The following is a 21,200-nucleotide window of genomic DNA, read 5'->3' as shown; positions in this document are numbered from 1 at the left end:
TCCACTGCCAGTCACAGCAGACGGTAGCTGTGTTTACATGCAAAGCTTTCCCTTCATCAGAATGAGATATATCTGGTTTGAAATAAAGACATTAAAGGCCTGGTTATCCTCCTGCAGCAGTGTGTCGCAGTGAGCTTGATGCAGACATTTTTGATTTATGCTCAATATTGAAGCTTGGTCTGAGCTATGTTATATTCCACGCCACTACACTAGAGAATCATGAACTAACTGTAGGTCTAGATACGGCCGAGGCGGTGAGGAAGTGGGGACAAGTTTGTCTGACTATGGAGGGACATGAGGGCGAAAAATAGCGGGGATCCAGGTGGGAAAAGGGTCCCAGCGTTCTCGTGCACCTCGCTCTTCTAGCTGGTCCATCTTCACGAGTTGTTTTCAGCAATTGTGGTCATAAAAACAAAACAAGCCGGCCTCCTGTCTGCGGTCAGTTACAATTTGGGAGAGGTGCAGCAGAGTGTCGGCGGAGGGGGCGGGGACGTCTTTGCGTTCACTGCCACACCTACGCCGACATTTTGAAGTATAAATCAGCCTTAACTCCGCATTTATAGAGATGAAAAATTAAAATCATTGCATAATAACTTTGAAATAGAAGCACTTAGGCCCTGTCCACACGAAGTCAAAACGAACACGAAACGCTAATATTTTCCAGAACGTTTGTCGTAAAGACGGAGACGTAAAATAATGTGATCGACCACACGAATGCATGAAAACGCTGCAAAATGTATGCCAGGCCTGTAAGTGGCGCTGTGGTGCCAAAGCAAAAATAGGCGAATACAGGCAACGAAATGTTGGGCATGCGCACTAATATTTATACATGGTTGCCCTGCGGGTCCATTTTCGTGGTTCAGTCAAATTCAGGTGCTGAACTATGTCGTCGATATTGCTCTGTTCTTAATGGAGATATTCCAGAAGAAGAAGATTCTGTTGTAAGCCCAACAGCAGGGTGAGTAGCATGAGCAGCAACCATTCAACACAGTACGGCGCCATTGTTGTTGTGATACTGTGTCGCGCATGCGTGTTAAGAGGCGACGCTATGACGCATGCGTGTTTAGAGGCGACGCTATGACGCATGCATGTTTAGAGGCAACGCTATGACGCATGCGTGTAAGAAAAAAAATGCGGTTGGAGCTTAAAGATGGAAAAGCGAAAACAGCGTTTCAAAATCTTCCCACTCTGAAGGCTTAATAAAAAAAAGATCGTTTACAGACCCCCGAAAAGCCGGCTTCGTATAAATGAGAGGCTGGTTTGGTGAAAAATTTGTGCGTTTAGGCCAGGGTTCGGCTTCGTGTGGACGGGGCCTTAAACATTAGCAGAGCTTAATTGATGGTAGGAAGTATAAGGATGCACAACGTACAGCTTCCTGCTGCTACCTGATCAGACGGATGAAATCCGATCGGTGTTCAGATGGACGCTGATCACATCTGGATCAACATCAGTTTAGTTCAGTTTTTTTCCAGTTGAGCTGAATCAGTTCTAAATGATCCAATCAGCTCATTTACATTATGCTACCATATCTAAATCATCTGCCTTTAACTATGTTTAGCATGTTGCTAAAGATGTCTGATGTCATCGTCGATTTTAACAATCAACTAAATCCTGCAGCTGTGGTTCTGGGAGTAAATCCGGCGGGAACGTTTCGCCTTGCTGTGGAAGAACAGTTATGTTCCTCTGAAAGATCCTATGGAGCAGGCTAGCGTTAGCCTCAAATGTTCTGTTTCCTAAAATGATTAGAATCTTTAGAAGCTGAAGTTTACTGAAAATCATTAGACTCTAGAATTGCAATTGTGTGTCTGTAAATAACACAGAGGCACACAGAGCTCAGAATCTACCTTTACAAACCAGACTAGGCAACAGGAAAACGCCATCTTCCTCAGAGCGTTAGCTTTAGATGTTTAGCAAGATATTTACATATTTATTATTAGATCTGCTCTAAACACCAGCCGCTCTCTTGGCAGGGCAGAGGCAGCAAAGCAAGAGTTTGCTGTCAACTTTCGTTTGCTGCAGACTCCTGTAGTGTCCATCACTGTTGATCGGCTGCTGAAAGGTCCCGCCCCCAACATGTTGACTCTTCTGTTTTTCAGTTTTTGACGACGGTGATGAGAAAACCCTTCGTCGGACATCCCTGTGTCTGAAGGGGGAGCGACATTTTGCAGAGAGTGAGGTGAGTTTCCTCCAGACGACTCTGACCTTCTAACCAGAGTCTGAATGACTCCTAAACGTTGTAACGTTTTCACCCAGACGCTGGACCAGCTGCCGCTGACCAACCCGGAGCATTTCGGCACCCCGGTCATCGGCAAGAAATCCAACCGAGGAGGACGGCGCTCGTCCCAGGCTGTGTGAGTGTTTGCTCTTGTTTGCTTGGTGAGAAGATGGAGGCTATCAGACCAGGTATTAACAACCTCAGTGAGATGAGGATGGAAAGGAAGACCTTGATTCCCTCTAGCTGCTCATCTTTCCTCAGAAGATGTGACTTTAAAAACCAGAAAGGATGAAGGTGGAAGCCTCAGTTGAAGGTTTTCTTTTTCTTGGAGGTTTGGTTTATGAAGAAGAGCTCCAGCTGTGGATGGGGGGAGGCGCTCATCTTGTGGTTGCATGGAGTGGACGAGGAGTGATGATGCTGAGAAATGGTTTCGCTTTATGTGCTGATGACATCATATGATGTCACCAATTTCTCTTGGCTGTCTGACCAATCCACTGCCAGTCACAGGGATGTTTGAACAGGAACCACAAAAATTCAGGAACAACTTGAACATAAAAACCTGCTTAAACTAGAGGAAGTCTTCAGGATTAGGGCGGGGGGGCCAGGCCGGGCTGCAGAAAATGGTTTGAAGCTTTAAGGCAGATCAGCGTCACATCTCTGCTAAAAGGCCAACAGGGCGTCTGTCAGGAGGGATAAAACTTTCAGCTGGTTACGGGTCCTTCGATTGAGAGAAGTTGAATGAACTGCAAATGTCTGTAAAAAGGAAGTTGAATGTAGATTTTTTCAATATAAGATACTCCATGTTTGTTCTGTAGGGCTTCTAGAGACCAGACTGAGCCAGTATCATGTGGCCCCATGGGTATGTGCTGTAATGAGGTACAGCTGTCTGGCCTCTGTCGACATGCCCCATGGGAGCGGTGGCTACAGTCTAGCTCTCCTCCATCTATGTGTGAAGCGCTTTGTGGTCCTCAGACTCAATGAAGGGCTGCATCAATTCAGGCCGTTTATTTTACAGAAACATCTAGTTCAGCGTTGGTGATTAGAAATCAGCAGAACACCATGCGTGGGTGACATGTTGAAATATAACGGTGACCCAGATTACAGATTCTGACAGCGTATCAGCCGTTTGGATTCATTGTAACACGTGTCGTTTTAGTTGCATTTAAATCCATGAGTTATCAGTGGTTTTCATCCTCCTTTATCATCTGTAGAAGGGCTCTGATGCCTGCTGAGCACCTGAGGATGATTCGTTTAGCAGACAGTCAGTGGTTTGGTTTCTCTGCCAAGTCCAACCAAACCACTGAACTGATGCTTGCTGACCAGTTACTAACCAACCCACCGGCTACATGCTTGCTAGCTCACCATTACCCGCTTGCTGCGGGGAAAAGTCTGCTGCTGTTGTTTTAATGTCTCTGCTCTACTTTCACCGCCTCCTGTTCATATCTACTGAGCCGATGCGTTAGATAAACCTCAGACAGGTTGGATTTTTCTTCATAGTTTCGTCTCCAATTATAGTTCTGTGGGTTTTAGTTTTATCTATTAATTGCTGATACTGAGAAAATGAATAAAACCAGTGAACTCGCTCTGCAAGTTGAAGGACATCAAAGAATGTTGGACCAATTAAGTCCGAGTAAATTAGCAGGTCAGCTGTTTTCAGACTTAACTGGATGTAGTGATGTAAACCATGTGGCTTTAACTGATCCACCAACCTTCAAAGAAGAATTTAAGCTGGAAATGATGTCTGGTTAGCGAAATCCAGCTGTTTCAACTTGTTTCACAGTGCGAGGACAGCCTGTTTCTCTGCGTTCTTCCTCTTCCAGGTCTGACCGGTTTCCAGCCATCGTTGGACGCCTGCCCGTTTGCTTGATAAAATGCTTCCAGTTTCAGGGATGCTGTTGTTGTGGATGATAACAAATAATGCCAGGAGTCAGAACTGTTGCTAGGCAACCTGTCACTGTAAACGTTTCTCGTGAACACCACCTCACCCGGTAATGTAATGGCTTTAGTTAGAGCTGAACCACGACCCAGTGAGTTACTGGCTCAGGTTCTGGGTATGAAGGCGGCTGTATAGACCTGAGCAGGAGCATAGAACTGTATTGCATAGAATTAATCTTAGTTTGGTGGCTCATCTGGCCCAATTTAAAGTTTCCTGCAGTTGCTTCATCTCTTTGGCTTTAGTTTCCCCGCGTTACTTCTGTTCCCTGAAAATATTTGAGGTCTGTGCGATCCGTCTGTCCATCAGGGTCGCAGGGAGCTGGTTCTCATTTCTGTCAATTGGATGCTGTGTTCACGCTGAAGGCGTTTCAAGTACTGAAATTTGGCCGCTGGGTCAAACGGTTGTCAAATTTTTGTCGCTTTAGTGATCTGGTTGTTTATCTACTTTGTTCTGTAGCTTCAAATTAGAGAACAGCTTTGCTTTATTTACATCCTCTGTTCATCAGGATTATGATCCCACTAACATATGCAGTTCTTGTTGGGAGCACCAGACCTCCAGCATACCACTGGTGTTCTGTCAGATGAGCATACCCCATCAGACCTGCATACCCATAGTCGGTACCCATCTATCCCTTTAGTTTTGTACCAAAAATACGCTTTAAGCTACCTCAACAGGTGTGTATCCCTTTAGTTATGTACAAAAAACTATTCAATTACTTACTTTTTGGTGTTTTTTTAAGTGTATGGCAAACTTAAATTCTTTTTGTTTTTTTTACATGATTTAGGGGACACGCCCGTCGAGGTAGTTCAGAGTCTATTTTCCGTACATGACTAAAGGGATAAACGCAAATCTGAGGTCTTGCACATGCGTATTGGCTATAGGTATGCTGGTCTGACAGAACACCGGGAACCCAGCTGCCAGCCTCCTGCTGACAGTTTTAGCCGCTGAAAGTGAATAGAAAGAGTTTTTAAGGTTTGTGGTAAAAACTGCAGTACCAGAAATGTGGCTTTTTATAGCAATAATGATCTGAGTGGCTCTCTGTTCCTTCAACAATCAATTCTTCCAGGCTTTTTTTTTTACCTTTAACTCCTTTGATATTTATTTTTTCATATGCAGAATGTATGCAGAATCCATAACAGTTTGTAGTTAGTGTCCTCAGCTTTTCTGATTGGTTGATGCTCCGTTGTTAAATGATTGGAGGCGCCGCTGGACTTCTCAACGCTAGTTTGGATATAAATCAGACGCTTTGTTTGCAGAAAATGCGCCCAGTCTGAACAAAGACTTCATGTCGAAAGACCTGCAGCATCACCATCTGGGGTGGTGCAGTTCATTCACCTTGTTCTAGTCGCAGGTCTTTCCTTGGATTTCAAACCATAGCTGTTTGGCAGGGGCTGAAGGCGATGCCTGCATCCCAGAAGTTATATGTGAAGAGACGGGTGGTGCTCCTCTGGTGTGGACATTTTCTGAGCATTTCTCTTGTGTTGTGGTAGCTTGATGTGTCGAGTCGTTGTGGTTCAGTCCGAGAGTTGCTCTTTTCTTTCTTCCTCCTGTCAGACATGGATCTGTCCTAAACGTTGCTCCGGGTCAGTGTGCGACTGTGTGTTGGTGAGACTGACTCAGGTAATGTGGCTCTGGGGGATGCCTTCAGGTGATCCATATGATTGAAGGAGCATTCAGAGCGTTTAGGTTAGGAAAGAGAAGATCCCAGTGAGGAATAATGGTGATGGTTTGTGATGGAGAAGCTGGAAGGAGGGGAGGCTGCTGTATTCTGATGATCCTCAGTGGAAGGACCTTTCGGCTGAAGCTGTAGGACTCTGTAGCTCTCCTGCGTTGTGATAACAGCCTTTCCTGCTCAGTTTATGGCCATTTTAATTCACAGTTTGCCTTCTTTATTATAATGTCTCTTACAGCTGCACTCATTTTTAGTTTTCTAATGTAGCTGAGGGCCCTGTCACACCTTACCGATTTATCCAGCATATGCCTGACGTCCCAGAATCTCCTAAAACGCTGGCATATGCTGAACTTTCTATGGATTATTTCAATATTGGGTGTATACAGAGAGTATTCATAACGAGTCCAGAACTTATGTCCAACAACAGCCTAACTTATGTATAACACCACGGCAGTATTTTTGTTATTTGCCCGCCCCCCCAAAAAAACAGAATAAATAAAAAGGTGTAGGTGTTGGGCGTGAACGCAGGGAGGACCCATCACTCTCACCTTCTGGCTCAACCTATGATGGGGATGAAGTCTGGAGGAGAAGTTACTCACAGGTTTTAGTTGAGCTAGATGCTACAACTTATGAGTAACTGACACTTAACTTATGTCAACCACCAGATAATTTGACTGTAACTTATGCCCCACATATGGCATATGCTGGCATACGTTGGGAAATTTTTTAGCATGCTTCTTGACGTACTCGCCATATGTCCACGTGTGCCAGAGTGCTTCAGCATCCTTTAGTGCGCTCATTACTGAGGGTTCCCCCGGGTCCTTAAAAAGTCTTAAAAGGCATTGAATTCTTTAAAATAAAACTAAGGCCTTAATTGGTATTAAAATGTCTTAAATCAGTCTTTCGTAGGTCTTAATTTTCAAAACATCATAAATAGGATTATTTTTTATTACGATTTATTTTTGTAATCTAAATAAAACATTAAAATTGACATTTTTTTTTTTTATAAAAAAAAATAATGGCTCGCCATTATTGGTTCCGTCCCGATAGCCGAACCAATAAAGCGTTGTTGCTGCCGGGACATTTGGGAGATGCGCCATTTACTTTTTGTCTGGAAAATATGAGCAAGTGTAAATGTAACCAACATTGTCTCCAGCCAAGAGTTTTCTCCTTGGCTAAAACCAGGGAACATACATGAGGCTCAGTGGATTTTGTGCAAGAAGTGATTCAAGCTCAGAACGATGGGAATTAAGGCAGTGGAGTCGCACATGCGAAGCACGAAACACAAAGCGTCAAAATGGAGTTACGGAGAAACAGCTGGTATTTCTCAGTTTAGTTCCACCCTTGTCTCTGCAACGCCTCCACTTATCACCAAATCAAACATACTAAGAAAACCATACAAAGAAAAATAGCTGCAATAAAGACTTAGCACTGGTTATGTTGGGGCTTTAAAACTGATTTTTGTTCCCTGCTAAAACAAAGTTTGTGAATTCAGTTAAATAATTGTTAAAATATATCTGTCATTTGTGTGTTTTTAGCTTTCTTCCTGTATGGGAAGCTTTTCAAAATTTGAAACATTAGTGCAGTGGTTTATGTTAAAATAAACATTTGGGTTAAGTTGTCGCAAGCAGGTTTTTTTTCTTGTGTTTCTTGTGAATTTGGTCTTAAATCTTTATTTCAAGTGGCATTAAAAAGTCTTAAAAAGTCTTGAATTTAACTTGCCTTATGCTGTAGGAACCCTGTAACTGATACAAAATTTACCCATAACTTTTCCAACGTATGCCAGGGTTTTTGCCAAATTATTCGCACATCCCTGATTAGACTGTGCTTCGGTTCCTGCAGGATGTAAACTCAGGTTCTTCTTTCTCATGTCTACTTCAGGGCCGATGAGGAGAACGACACTTCATCCAGTGAGGAAGAGGAAGATGACAAGAAGAGGCTGACGGATGAGCTGCGGGGACAGATCTGCAGCATAGAGAATGTGGAGGACTCTGATCAGTGGTTCATGGCTCTGGTAAACAGATGAAAACCGATGAACGCTTTCCGGTTCTATGCACTGTTACTCTTTCCCTAAACGGTTCCTGAATTTTTCTCCTCCTTCCATTTCTATCTGCATATGTTTTCTTATTTTTCCAAGTGATGTTCCATGTGTGATTAAAACAGTTAAGCAGTTTCTGATCCTCCTGCAGGTCTTGTCCCCCAGTTGCAACGAGGAGCTGGTGGTGAAGAAGGACCAGTGTCTGGTCAGGTCCTTCTGTGATGGCAAATTGTAAGTTTTTTTTCATTAATTTATTTATGTATTGATGTATCTGATCCCGTTGACAAGCAGCCATCACATGTTGTTCCATCGGAAACACAGAACGACTGGGTTCTGTGTTTCTACACAGCAAAATTTTCTTAAAATCAGTGTATTTTCTCTTGTTTTGATACATGAAGACATTTTAAGATAAGAAAAAATGTCCATTATCTTACTTTAAGCACATAATATCTATTACAAAATCTTCCTTCATCCCATTGGGAGATTATGTTAATGACCTGCTGTAATTAAGGAAGGATTTACCTATTTGATTAAACCTTTTCCTCGTCCTCTGTCCAGGTTTTGCAATGCATGCTTTTTTTAAAATATTATATATACATAATATACAGGAAAAAAATATACAATATTTACAGAACAAAAGACATTCATATTACTGTAATTCAAGTATATAAAAAGACAGGAAGTAGATTTTTAAAAACTGGGTAAGCGCATTTGAGGGGCGTATAAAGTTGGGAAGGCTTTAAGATTTGAGATAAACTTGAAATTTGGGATAAATGAAGGATCAGTTTCTGGTATATGATTTGCAGATTGTATTTATTTCTTTATTTCAGTATTGAGTGAAGACAGTTTAGTTTTATTGAATTAACTTGTATGAAGGTGAAATTTGCCGTATAATTCAATTCAGTTTATTTCTATAGCGCCAATTCACATCAAGTCATCTCAAGGCACTTTCCAGTTCACCAGATCATCCAGTCAGATTGATTCAAAGTTTTCTATCTAAGGAAAACCAGCTGATTGCATCGACTCATTGACTCTTCAGCAATCCCTCACACTAAGCATGCTTGTAGCGACAGTGGAGAGGAAAAACTCCCTTTTAACAGGAAGAAACCTCCAGCAGAACCAGGCTCAGTGTGAGCGTCCATCTGCTGAGGCCGACTGGGGTTCAAGGAGACAGAAGCAGACATAGAAAAAGAAGTATAGATTCAAAAGGCAATTTTAGGTTCAGTAGTGCAGAAGCAACAATTTGGATTCACCTCGAGATTTTAAGCTATTTCGTTATTTGTTGGATAGATCTTATAAAGAATTTGATGTTATGAAGAAATATTGATGAGGCAGTGACTTGCTCCAGTCTATTCTATTAAAAATGGAGTTCCAGTAGAATTTGCCTCTTGGTTGGAGGCGTTTCTGTTTATTGTTGCATTTGGTGCCAATAAAATCAAGTTTGTTGAGACCCAGTTTGGTGGTCATGATTGTATTGCAGTGCATGCTTCATCTGAATGTTGACTCCGTGATCACATCATTTCAATGGTTTCTCTGAACATGTTCGGAAAAAAATATCCCACCAGTCGCTTTTCTGACTCCTTCTGTCCTCGTCGTGCAGTTACACCGTGGGGAGGAGACACGCCCACGTCGTTAACGCCATTAGCATTTCCAAGTCCGATTTTTCCAAGAGGAAAGGTGAGATTCTCTTTGTTCTCCTGTTCCTCACCCACGCTGCTCGTCTCCACCTCTTCCACTCAACCCCTCTCCTCCATGTCTTGCAGGTATTAAAGAAGCCCAGATGTTTCTAAGGAGCCGGGAGGTTCCAGACGTTTGGAAGATGGACATGAGTCAGATTCTAGACTCCTCTAGTGAGGATGACAAAGATGACAAGGATAGCGAGGCAGAGGAGGAGAAAGATGCTGAGGATGAAAAGAGAAAGAGGCACATAAAAGAGGAGGTAAAGTTTCCTCAAGCGACAAATGGGCCAGTAAATCTAAATCTAGGATCCTTCTTCTGGGATCCTATGGAGGGGAGAGTCAGCCTAGAACATGTCTGTTTCTGAAGGTCATGGAGGACATATGTAGGGATGTTTCCATTTTATATGAAGGGCAGCATGAAGGACAAAGCTTCACTAAGGACGGAACCAGCTGCACCAACTAAGCAGGATTAGCTCCTAAATCCTGATAAACTTCCTTTCTGTGGGTTTTCTGCCTTCCTTCATATTCAGATAGTTTTGAGATCATTCTGGGTTTCATTGACATGTTTGTGTTTCAGTTTAGGGCTGCAACTAATGTTTATTTTGCAAATCGATTAATCTTTCAATTATTTTTTTTGATTAATAATCTGATAGCCAAAGGGTGATTGAAGAAGACTTTTTAAGAAATTAAACAAGGTGAAACAAAAACTTTTCCACTTGAGTTCTGATAGAGCAGATTGACAGATTTTTTTTTTAATCTTAAATGCAAAATGTTTATATACTTATATGTTATGTAACGATTTATCTGACTAAAACTTTAGTCCAGGTAGACCTGCGTAAGACTGACACATCGTACGCCTTAAAAAACACTCTGCAAATGGACTAAATGGTTGGTGATTTGTTAGTAAAGTTAAAATGATGATTTCGGAGATTATTTAGGTCATTCAGAGGTCACCTTCCCCCCTTGATAAAGATTCACCTTCCTGAATCTTTATCACGTTCTAAAGTTAAAGACAAAAGTATCACAACAGCAACACATTAATAACAATAGTTAGTAATGCTACGTTCACACTGGACGCAGCAGGAGCAGCAAAATCGCGTCTGCTGCTTCATTTTTGCTGCTTGTACCAGTTAGTTCTGACGCGCGGCTGAAGCAGCTTTGCTGCTCTGGCTGCGCGGTGCAAAAGTGTGTCTGACGCGCGTTGGGAGCGGAGCTACTCTATCCTTTCTCTGCCTTGCAGCTATATTTGCTGTGATCAGTGGGGATAAAGTAGTTTTATTATGTTTTTAAGTAGGAAAATCGACCTGAAAACTTAATCAATGCAGTCAGTTCATCCAGATTACCATCCTGCTTCCAATATTTCTGTCGGAGCCACTCAGACCCCCACATACCAGCGGTGCGCCGACAGTAGGATTCCCTTGAACAGCAGCCTCTGGCCGGGTTGCCTCCTCGCGGTTCAACGCGGCGGCTGGTAGGTGTTTTTCATCTAAATAATCTAAACTGCAGGCACCAGGATAATAAAAGCGAACATATTCTGCCGGCAGATTTCTGCATTTGAAGTTAATTTAGGCGTTAGTAAACTGTTTCAAAGGAGTGATCACAGCCCTGTGTCATCAGCGATGTGTCTGTCTCACGGCCAGCTCCCAGATCAGCTTCTCTGATTGGTTGACGCGGCGCGTCGAGCAGCAAAAGTTAAATTTTTCCATCTCGAACAGCAGCGCGTTTGCGGCGCGTCAGATGCTTAAACGCTCCCGACGCGCTGCGCCTGCTGCTCAGACGCGCTGCGGGACCTTTTGCTGCGCCTTGACGCGCGTCAACCATTGACTTTGCATGTAAACTCGCTGCTTCTGCTGCGTCCGGTGTGAACGTAGCTAACTGGTTCAGTTCAGAGCTCGATGGAGAGACGTTGCCCTCTGGATGACCTAAAAAAAATCATCTTTATTATCTCTTAAAAAAAAAAAAAAAGGAATACAAATGATCAACAAAAAGCTAACCATTCAGTCTGTATGCCGAGCGTCTCTTTTTCTCGCCGGTGGGCTGTCAGCTTCCAGGAGCTTTCAGGTGCTGCTTGTTGACATGAAGTGAAAGTCTAATGACCCGCCTTGCTCTCTGACCTTCTGTCCATTTAGCCAGAGGAGGAGGTAGACCCCGAGGAGAAGGAGAACTTCCTCCAGCATCTCTACAAATTTATGGAGGACAGAGGTAAGACTGAGAGGAGACGGGAAACTTTCAGTTCTCCCACAATCAGTCCACTTGAAATTTTTTGATGCCGAACTGCTGACTGAAAGGCAAAGCGGCTGAATATCAGCAAAGGAGAATGTGAGTGCGCGTATGTTAGTGTGGGAGCATTCAAAAGGTAAAGACGCGCCCAGTCGGCTGCGTGTAAAAGCTAACAGCCAACGTGTTCAAACACCAGTGAATGTCTGCTCTTTGATCGGTGTTCTGCTAAACTAGGTTTCCTGAGGAAATCTGTTCCCTCCTGCAATTATAGGGCACTTTCAGCAGGGAGATCAGAGCCTTTTTTATCCCTCTGCTTCATCAGGTACCTGCTTCATTTCCTAGCAATATAGATGGGATTATAAGCACTTTATTCTAGATCTGCCAGATTTTACTCGGTTTAAATGTAAGTAAAATTCATATATTGAGAAACTAGAGATGATGGCAAACGTCCACATAGAGCTGCAGAGCTGTAGCTAATATTCAGAGGTTTAAAAAAAACTGAAATGTTAGAACTGTAAATATACAGTCATATGTTTACATTACTGTTTTTATGTATTTTTTTACTGTTTTTCAAGGTTGCACTTTAAAAAAATGAAATTGTTTAGAGAGCTGTTAACGAAATTTCTTTTTGTTTACAATTGTATATACAAAGTAATAAAATAAATCAGTCTAAGTTAAGGTGACGGAAACAAATCGTAGAGTGAAATCCTACATGCTTGATGTTGATGCAGAACAAATTTTAATATAATCTAAATTTCAAGTTTAACAAACGTTATTTTGGTCGAGTCGTTGAGAACCACCTCCGTCTGATTGTGCAGATCTGAACTCCAGGGAACAACGCTGAGGATCTAAACTCTGTAGGGATGCCGTAAAACCTGTTGATCTGTTTTTACTGCAGCTCAGACAATCAGCCAAACACTGAACCTGGGTCAGTAAAATAATCAAACTGTCTTATAGGACATCAGTTCCTGCAGCGTCACACACTGGATATGTGTGAATACGGTTAACAGTAAAGCTCCAAGTGATAATTTAACCCTATTAAGAGATTGTATTAGAGTTCAAAGTTTAAATAACCCTGTAATTATGTATACTAAGGTTTATAAAGAGTTAAAGGCTTATAGAATTGAAATCCAGGCAGAACTCCAGTTAACCGGCTTATTTAAAGCATTTAAACTTTTCTGATCCTCCTAAAGCAGGGGTTGGCAACCTTTAACACCGAAAGAGCCATTTGATCCGGTTTCCACGGAAAAGAAAACAGTGGGAGCCGCAAATACTTTATGACATCTAAAATGAATTTATTTATGAACGCATTTATTAAATAGAAAGGAAATATATTTTAAAAAAACAACAACTTCCCTTTCATGCTTCGGGGTTCACCCCAGTCGTACAGTACACTTATTAGTGCTTTGACTACCCTTTTGAAGATGGGCTATCATCTTATCTAAAATGAAGATAACACTGTATATATTGCTTTTTCATCCAGCGAGGATGTGTGTTGCTTATGAAATCCACAAAGTGCTACAGAGAAAATTTTATCTAATGAACACTTTTTTAACATTTTTGAATTCTTGATAAAAAATAATACAATGTCTATTCAAATAAATGAAAAGGCTGAACTTAAATAATCCATGTAGCAAACAAAATCAAAAAAAAGCCGTGAGCTGTCATTCTTATATCGTCTTTGGGCTTTCAGAGCATGTTGCGGAGCCTCGACCTGAATTTCAAAAATAAATTGGGGAAAAAAGAACTGTGTCACTAAACAATGAAAAATAAATATTTGCAAAATATCTGCATAAATATTTATTTAACCTGGTTAATGGGACTTCTGCTCCTGAACTTCTGCGCACAGCGTCTGCTAATCGGGGCTGTACTTTTTTTAAGTAATTTATTTTCCCAAGCAGTATAAGGATGAAAGAGCCGCGGGTTGGTGACCTCTGTCCTAAAGGAACCAGAATTGGAATCGTTCAAACGATGCCCAACGCTGATCGTGATAAACCTGTTTAAAATTGAAACTAACGCCTGAACTGCAGCTGTTTTTGTTTCCTGATGAGTTGGTTTAATGTGTTCCTCTCTCTCTCAGGGACTCCCATCAACAAGCCCCCAGTGTTGGGCTACAAGGACCTCAACCTATTTAAGCTCTTCAGGCTGGTCTACCAGCTGGGAGGCTGCCGCAAGGTGAGGAGGGCGATGTGTGACTGATTAGAGTAGTGTGTCAGTTGAGTGATGATACCCAGAAAGTTTCGCATACTGGACTGAGATCCTGATGAGTCTCTTGGCTGTCTGACAGAACAGGTTTGGACCAGCGTCCTGATGGAGGAATCCTCTAGCTTCACTCAGGTTCTCATTCTGTGTCCGTTTCAGATCGAGTCCGGCACGGTGTGGAAGCAGGTCTACATGGATCTGGGGATCCCTATACTCAACTCTGCTGCATCCTACAATGTTAAGACGGCCTATAAAAAGTAAGACCTGCTGGAGTGCGGCTGAGAACGCCTGCAGAGCTCCATGTCTGTTGGGCTTCATGTGACGTCCCCCTGCTATCTGCTCTCAGGTATCTGTTTGGGTTTGAGGAGTACTGCTGCTCAGCCGGCATCACCTTCAGAACCATCCACCACAACGACCCCCTTCCCAGCACTGCAATGAGCTATCATAAAAAAGGAAAAGGTGATGTAAAGGAGTCCTTCATGATACCACTGAAAGAGCATTTTGCTGAAGACAAGAAGGAGGAGGCAGATTCAGAAAGCGAGAGCGAAAAGGAGGTGAAGGAGAGACATTCATCGCCCAGGGTGAGAATCGGCTCTTTGTTTTCGTTTCAGTCATTCAGCTCAGGGATAGTTTAGAGCAACTCAAAAGGGGAATCTGCCCTGATGTGTCCTTTGAAACTGAAAACGGATGTCTGATTCGTCTGACTGTAGGGAAGGAGGAGGGGGGGCGTGGGGAGTCGCGGAAAACTTCCCACCAAACCAGAAAGTACCGGACGGGCAGCAGACGCCACTGAAGAGCAGCAAAGAGAGGTGAGGAGGCGCAGCAACAGGAGACCGGATGACTCTGAGAAAGGCTCTGATGAGGAGGAAGAGGATGATGATGACGACGAGGAGGATGACGAAGGGGAGGAAGAGAGAAGAGGACAGGGGTAAGATTCTGATAATGAATTGGTAAACATATTAGCTCTGTGTAAAGCCACATCTCTAATTTAGAACAAATGTCATTTGACAAACAGGGTTACTCCCCACCTTTAAGTATTCAATAAACAAAATCCAGTAAAATACTGAAAGAAATAGATTCAAGCTCATTCATAGGTTTGACTTAATGAGACTGAATTGAGATTCTGATGGCAGATCGTCTATAAAACGATGTCTAGGCAATGCAGGCAGTTGCATCAATAAAAGGAGTGAACATGGAGGTGAGTGCAGATATTAAAAATGAAGAAAAGGAGTCCCTGTGTCCTCCAGCAGTCTAAACCTACAGCAGCATAATTATAGAGATAGCTCAGGATAACCTGAGCCACTCTAACTTTAAGCTTTATCAAAAAGGAAAGTTTTAAGCCTAGCCTTAAAAGTAGACAGGGTGTCTGCCTCACGGACTAAAACTGGTAGTTGGTTCCACAGGAGAGGAGCCTGATAACTAAAAGATCTGCCTCTCATTCTACTTTTAGAAATTCTAGGAACCACTAGTAAATCAAATCTGGTTTTCCATGACATAAACTCTTAACCAATCTGGTTGAATTGTATCTGTAAAGTTTCTGCAGATGTGAATTGCTGCTATATAAATAAACGTGATCGAATCAAAATAAACTTCCAGTTTGAGCTTTATGGGCTAATTATTCCGTGCATGACAGCATCCAGGTTGGATCCATGTTGTGTTTGGGACAGACATCCATCCATTTCAGATGGATGCCTTTCCCAAATTCATCCAGAGATGGCTTGAAGAGGAGAAGGTAAAATAGGGCTCCGGTATAGATGGCTTTTAGATCTATTTTTAATCAGCTATATTTGTCCAATTATTCAGAGGGAAGCGTTTAAAAGAAGGATCTGTAGGTTTCCATTTGTGAAGCAAACAAGTGCAGTTCAGTTTGATGTTGGCTGATTGTCAAAAGATTTACTTCCTCAGTAGTTTGGAGAAAACAAGTCTGATAGCATCTGCATGAGAATGAAGCTGAGTTTGATCCCACGCATCTGAGATTTGTTGGTTTTTTCTTGCTTCGCTGTTTTAGGAGCGAGGAGGAAGAGGATGGAGACTCGTTGGCCGGAACAAAGGTCAGGGTGAAGTACGGCAGAGGAAAAACTCAGAAGATCTATGAGGCACACATCAAGAAGACAGATGTGGACAACGGAGAACAATTCTACTTGGTCCATTACTACGGCTGGAACGTTAGGTCAGTGTGATGGTGACTTCCTGCAGCTTGTTGACTCCTTCAGACTGTCACCAACCTGCTGGGTGTCGGGTGTCCTTCATGGTGGATAAAAGCCAGTCCTTGACTCCACATGGCAGCAGGTTTGGTTTGAACCGTCTAACTGGGCTTTGGTGTCTGACCTACAGGTATGATGAATGGGTGAAGGCTGACCGCATCATTTGGCCGGCGGAGAAAGGAACCAAGAAGAGGCAGAGAAAAAAGGTGAAGGTAAGACGCCGCTGTGCGAGTTATCCAGCTCGTCTCCATATAAAACGGGGCCTGAAACTTTCCACTCAGACATTATAAACTATGAGTTCTGGGGTTGCCATGGTGATTAAAGCAGGTTTTGTTATCTTTAGCAGTGTTGGCAGGTTCTAGATTCAATGGAAAAGGAAATCGGCATCTCTATAAAACCTTTCAGTGAAGGAGTCTGCCACATTTCTTTTCCCTCCTTAACTTTTCTAGTTACTGAAATGGACCCTGCTTCACCTCACACCAGAGGAGATGGCATCTCATAGGCTCGCCTTGGTGGGTGCAGGAGTAAGGCCCCCATCCGGTTTCCTCGACATGTCTCGGGTTGGAACACGCCCTCCTGGCGGTTGATGCCCCGGGTTCATGAACAGACTGTTCCCACTTCACAATAAAGAGCCTACGTAGTCGGCTAGCTCGCCAAGCTAGCCTCTCTGGCAGAGACCCGTATTTGCCATCAAGCGGGCTGCCACCCAGCAACAACAGTGATCCGGGGAGGATTGTCCAACCCAGACTGAGACTAGCTGGGGTTTCCAAGCGGATTTAGCTGATACGCTTTCACCGGTTGAGGACATCCTGGAGATGGTCTACGAGGATGAATATGAAGTCATCTCGGAGCTCGTCCTTTCAGAGGATGACGACGAGGATGAATTCTTCATTCCAAACCTACAGGCTGCAAAGCCAGTCGCCCCGTTGGCTCATGGGGAAGGCGAGGAGAGTGCTACAGCCTCCCCCGCTGTAAGCATGGATATGTAGACAGTGTGCAAACGCACTCCATCCAGGCTCAACATCCCCTGGCCCAAAGTAGTAGCGGAGACCACCAGAACGTGCTACGAAGGGAAGAAATTGTCCCAGACCGTTCAGCGGGCAAACAGCTGCGTCCTGTTTTTCCCAGAGCTCTTGGAAGAGGTTGCGCTCTCCTTGAAGGGCTGCCCGTTTAGTGGGAAAAATCTGATTCAGGTTCTTCTCTGGACTGCAAGGGCATGGGAAAAATGTGGCATCCACTGCATGCCCCCAGTGGAACCACTGGCTGGTAGCACAGCTGCCAAAGTCTTTGGAGAACCTTACACTGCCATCCAAGGCTGACAACTTCCAGTCCGCCTTGACGGAGAGAGCTTATAAAGCAGCAGCAGTTGCTGTGAGACCTCTGAACGTGTCCTCCATGCTCTCTGCATTCCAAGCTGTACTGTGTGAGGACATGGCCACTTAGCCGGACCTGAACGTGTGGGAAGAAATCACTGTTATAACTGACATCTGCAGTCCAGGCCAGAGGAAAATCTATGGGGACAACGGTTCTACAGGAAAGAGCGAGGTGGCTCCACCTCACCAACCCGTCAGACCATGAAAGGGATGACATTTTGGACTGTCTTATCCTGCTGGAAGGCATCTTCGGTTCCATCTTAGCCTCAAAGCATCAGCGTTGTGAGGCTTGGAAAAAGGAGGACATGGCGCTCTGCTTCCGTCTACCCAGTCTTCCTTTGTAGACGAAGCAGCACTTCTAGAGACAAGCCGATCACTAAGCAGTGGCTCTCCCACTGGATTGTGGGAGCAATTACTCTATCATATACAAGCCAGGGTCTTCAAGTTCCAGTTAGTCTACATGCCCACTCTACTCAGGGCATGGCCATGTCCTGGGCCTCTTTTAGGGGTGGGTCCATTCAGGACATGCATGCAGCGAGTTGGTCTTCACCACTTGCTTTTGCTCTGTCCTTTAAGTTGGACGTCTGTTCCTAGTCTTGCTTCAGTTGTTTTGAACTCTGAGGCACGCACAGCTGAGTGATAGGGGACGCTAGAGATACGATGTCTGGCAATACGGGGGTCTCCATATCCCATAGTGAGACAGTGAAACCAATGCTATGAATGAGATCTATAGGTTAGTTGCATAACCCCGGTTCTCAGAGTAGCATTAGTGAGATGGAGCCAAGTGAGAGGTTCTTATTTCGAGTGATGCCGCATCATGATGCAGTTACTTATAGGATAGGTGATGCAGTTCTCATGATCAGCAGCCAATCAGGATTGGCGTAATAAAATAAATGCTTCTGAGGAATACGGCAAGAGGCGTATCACTTAGTGAGACATCTCACTCATGCTACTTTGAGAAAGGTGGTTATGCAAGTAACCCTTTCGCTTTATAAAGTTCCACATGATGATGTTAGCTGCTGTTAGTGCCCAGGGGCTGGTCTTCTGATAGATGGGGTCCTGTCCAGGATCTGACCCCTACCTGGGCAGCCTTTTATTGAGATGAATGGATGGATGAATTCTTCCCCCTTTTTATTCTGACAGAACAAAGATAAGGAAGAACCAGAGAAGGAGAGAGAAAAAGAAGAAGAGAAGCCTGTATCAATAACGCCTGTGAAGCCACCCGGCTTGAAGCGAGGTCGTCCTCAAATCAGGACCCCCCCCTCAGGACGCAGCGTTTCCAAAACCCCCAGCAGTGAGGGCCAGTCCAATGGCAGGGGCGCGCGGTCAGAGGTCACACCTTCCCTGGCAAATGGAAATGGTAGGGGGAGCTGAACTTTTATGGAATACTAAACATTTTATTCAGTATAGTTGATGTTGGTTTCCTGTGTGCAGATACGACTCGCAGGAGTACCAGAACATCGGGCATGTATGAGTCTGATCAGGCCTCCAACGGTAAGAAAGGCCCCGCTTAGTCTGCTCTGTTTAAGGATCCTGTTCCTCTAACAGCCCATCTGTCTCTGCCCGCAGAAGATTCTGGAAACTCATCAGATGACAGCGAAACAGACAATGGACCGGAGAAGACGGAGAAACTGTCTCCTTGGCGAGGGGGATCTGAGCCTCAGACCCGTGAGCCGGAGGAGGAGGAGCCGGCACAGCTGGAGCAGCAGGAGGTGGAGACGTCTGCACCCGAACCTGCTGATGTTGATGACATGAAGGCCGAAGCAGCGTCTCCAGAGGTCACAGCACCGCCATGTCCCAACATGCCTCAGGAGGAGGCGGACCAACAAGAGAAGCAGCAGCAGGGGGCGGAGCCTGCGGAGGAGCCCAATGGGACAGCAGTCCACCTGGAGAAGGAGAATAAAGCAATTCCTGTGATGCGGACGTTACCCATCCAAGACAAGAGCAGGGTGTCCCCTGGACAGGAAGTGATGCTGGAGGAGTCCCTCCCGCCTGAGAGACAGCAGGCCGCATCCTCCTCACCCAGCAGCACGGCTGAGGAAGAAAACTCCACTGCTGCAGCTCTGTCCCCCAGAGGGAAAGGTCGCAGGGCAAATCCCGGAGAGTCCACTCCTGAGACTCCGCCCACAACCCCACAGTGCAACGCTAGCCCCGCCCCCAGCCCCTTGCAGGTCACACTCCTGACTACTCCTCCCCGGGGGATCATGAAGAGACAAGAAGAACCCATGGTGGTCCTACGATGCCTCCCGTCCCAGCACCTCCCCACCAAGCCCCCGTCCGTTAACTCGGACACGGACTCCGCCACAGAGGACGAGGAGGAGGAGGAAGAGGAGGCGGGGCCTAAACAGAAGAGTAGTTCACCACTGAAACGTAAAGCAACAGATCAGAGAACGGCAGAGAAGAAGCTCTGCACGGAGGACAGGAAGGAGGAAGGCCCCCCCGCGCCGCCCACAGCCCCCCCTCTGCCCCAGCCGTCTGAGCAGAGCGGGGATGAAGGGGGGGAGGCGGAGGACCAGCCTCGCCCAGAGGAGAAGAAGGATAATGTGGTGGAGGTGGAGAAGCTGTCGCCATGTGGACCTGCAGAGGTGCATTCTGGGACAGAGGCCCAAAGCCCCCCCCCAGCCGAAGAGCTGGACCCTCAGATCGGTCCCGAGGCTCTCGTCTGCCACGAGGTGGACCTGGACGACCCGGATGAGAAGGAGAAGCCCCCCTCCTCGTCGGACTGCCTCCTCCTCATGATGCGGGAGCAGAACCAGGCTCCGCCCCCCCTGCCTCTCGCCACTCAACCCCCCCAGCCTCAGGTCAGATCCTTCCTCATAGCTGCCCCTCCCACTGTCATTTCTGAGGAACCCCATCCTCCCAAGGACCCTGCTGAGGAGGAGCGGGGCTGCAGCCGGGGGGAGCAGGGGGGAGACTCCAGTCCTGGCTTTGAAGGAAGCACCTCCTCCTCTTCCTCGCTGCTGTTTTTGCAGGAGAACAAGGACAGAGGTGAGGAAGGAGACGCGCCGCCCTGTACGCCACATTCTGCTGTCTTCTGGTCTCTGTTTTGACTTTTTTCTGATCTTGACCTTTCAGGTCAGAAGAGGGTGAACGACGTGAACTTCAGCCTGACGGCCAAGAAACACAAACGGAACCAGAAGCGGACCCTGACCCCCGCCAAGGCCGACAAGAACGGAGCAGGTAGGCTGATCTGGGTCCTCTGATCCACCGGCCTGGTTCTTATCTCTTCTCACCGTCTTCTTTTCGTGCTGGTCGTCTTCCAGGTCACAGCAGCGACAGCGAGGACCAGTCTCGTCTCTCATCGCTGTCCAAATCCCAGAAGTCCCGTTGTCCCGGTCTGTCCTCTCCGTCCTCGCACAGTAAAGACAAACATGGCTTCCCCTCCCCACAGCGCTCCTACAAGTGGACACTGCAGCTTGGTAAATTACCAATCTCTTCATCCCTTTTTAAACCAGAAGGTTAACTAATCAGATACTAGTACACATCTAACCATTAACTAACCAGCGCATATATAAGCGTTAACTGACCAGTAGTCATGCATATCTAACCTAACTGATCAGAGGAAGTGATGAGCAGCAGAGTGACTCTTTGAGGCCATGAGAAGATGAAGAACCTCTGAGCCGTTCAGGCTGCTTGAGATGTTTGAGGAGAAGTTCTGCTC

The 21,200-nt window shown here is 45.2% G+C and overlaps 1 protein-coding gene and 1 non-coding gene across 3 annotated transcripts in view; both read left to right on the top strand.

The window, feature by feature from the left end:
• arid4a (AT rich interactive domain 4A (RBP1-like)) overlaps window positions 1-21,200 on the top strand; it is a 34,451-nt gene that overhangs the window by 11,787 nt on the left and 1,464 nt on the right. For both annotated transcript variants that reach the window (XM_038300871.1, XM_038300872.1), the window contains exons 6-23: window positions 2,097-2,176; window positions 2,254-2,351; window positions 7,705-7,837; window positions 8,013-8,092; window positions 9,462-9,538; window positions 9,625-9,800; window positions 11,670-11,742; window positions 13,841-13,935; window positions 14,122-14,219; window positions 14,309-14,543; window positions 14,673-14,890; window positions 15,971-16,132; window positions 16,297-16,378; window positions 18,683-18,899; window positions 18,974-19,033; window positions 19,109-20,527; window positions 20,615-20,719; window positions 20,803-20,958. In XM_038300871.1, the coding sequence (XP_038156799.1) occupies window positions 2,097-2,176; window positions 2,254-2,351; window positions 7,705-7,837; window positions 8,013-8,092; window positions 9,462-9,538; window positions 9,625-9,800; window positions 11,670-11,742; window positions 13,841-13,935; window positions 14,122-14,219; window positions 14,309-14,543; window positions 14,673-14,890; window positions 15,971-16,132; window positions 16,297-16,378; window positions 18,683-18,899; window positions 18,974-19,033; window positions 19,109-20,527; window positions 20,615-20,719; window positions 20,803-20,958 (3,564 nt within the window). The remainder of the gene's footprint in view (window positions 1-2,096; window positions 2,177-2,253; window positions 2,352-7,704; window positions 7,838-8,012; window positions 8,093-9,461; window positions 9,539-9,624; window positions 9,801-11,669; window positions 11,743-13,840; window positions 13,936-14,121; window positions 14,220-14,308; window positions 14,544-14,672; window positions 14,891-15,970; window positions 16,133-16,296; window positions 16,379-18,682; window positions 18,900-18,973; window positions 19,034-19,108; window positions 20,528-20,614; window positions 20,720-20,802; window positions 20,959-21,200) is intronic.
• LOC119793693 lies at window positions 2,619-2,705 on the top strand. The gene has a single exon (XR_005282123.1). It is a non-coding gene; the product is annotated as a small nucleolar RNA SNORD53/SNORD92 (small nucleolar RNA).

The sequence above is a fragment of the Cyprinodon tularosa genome, unplaced genomic scaffold (assembly GCF_016077235.1).
Source record: "Cyprinodon tularosa strain WSP-4 unplaced genomic scaffold, ASM1607723v1 ctg459, whole genome shotgun sequence".
Lineage (NCBI taxonomy): Eukaryota > Metazoa > Chordata > Actinopteri > Cyprinodontiformes > Cyprinodontidae > Cyprinodon > Cyprinodon tularosa.
This window is presented reverse-complemented; position numbering and strand designations above follow the sequence as displayed.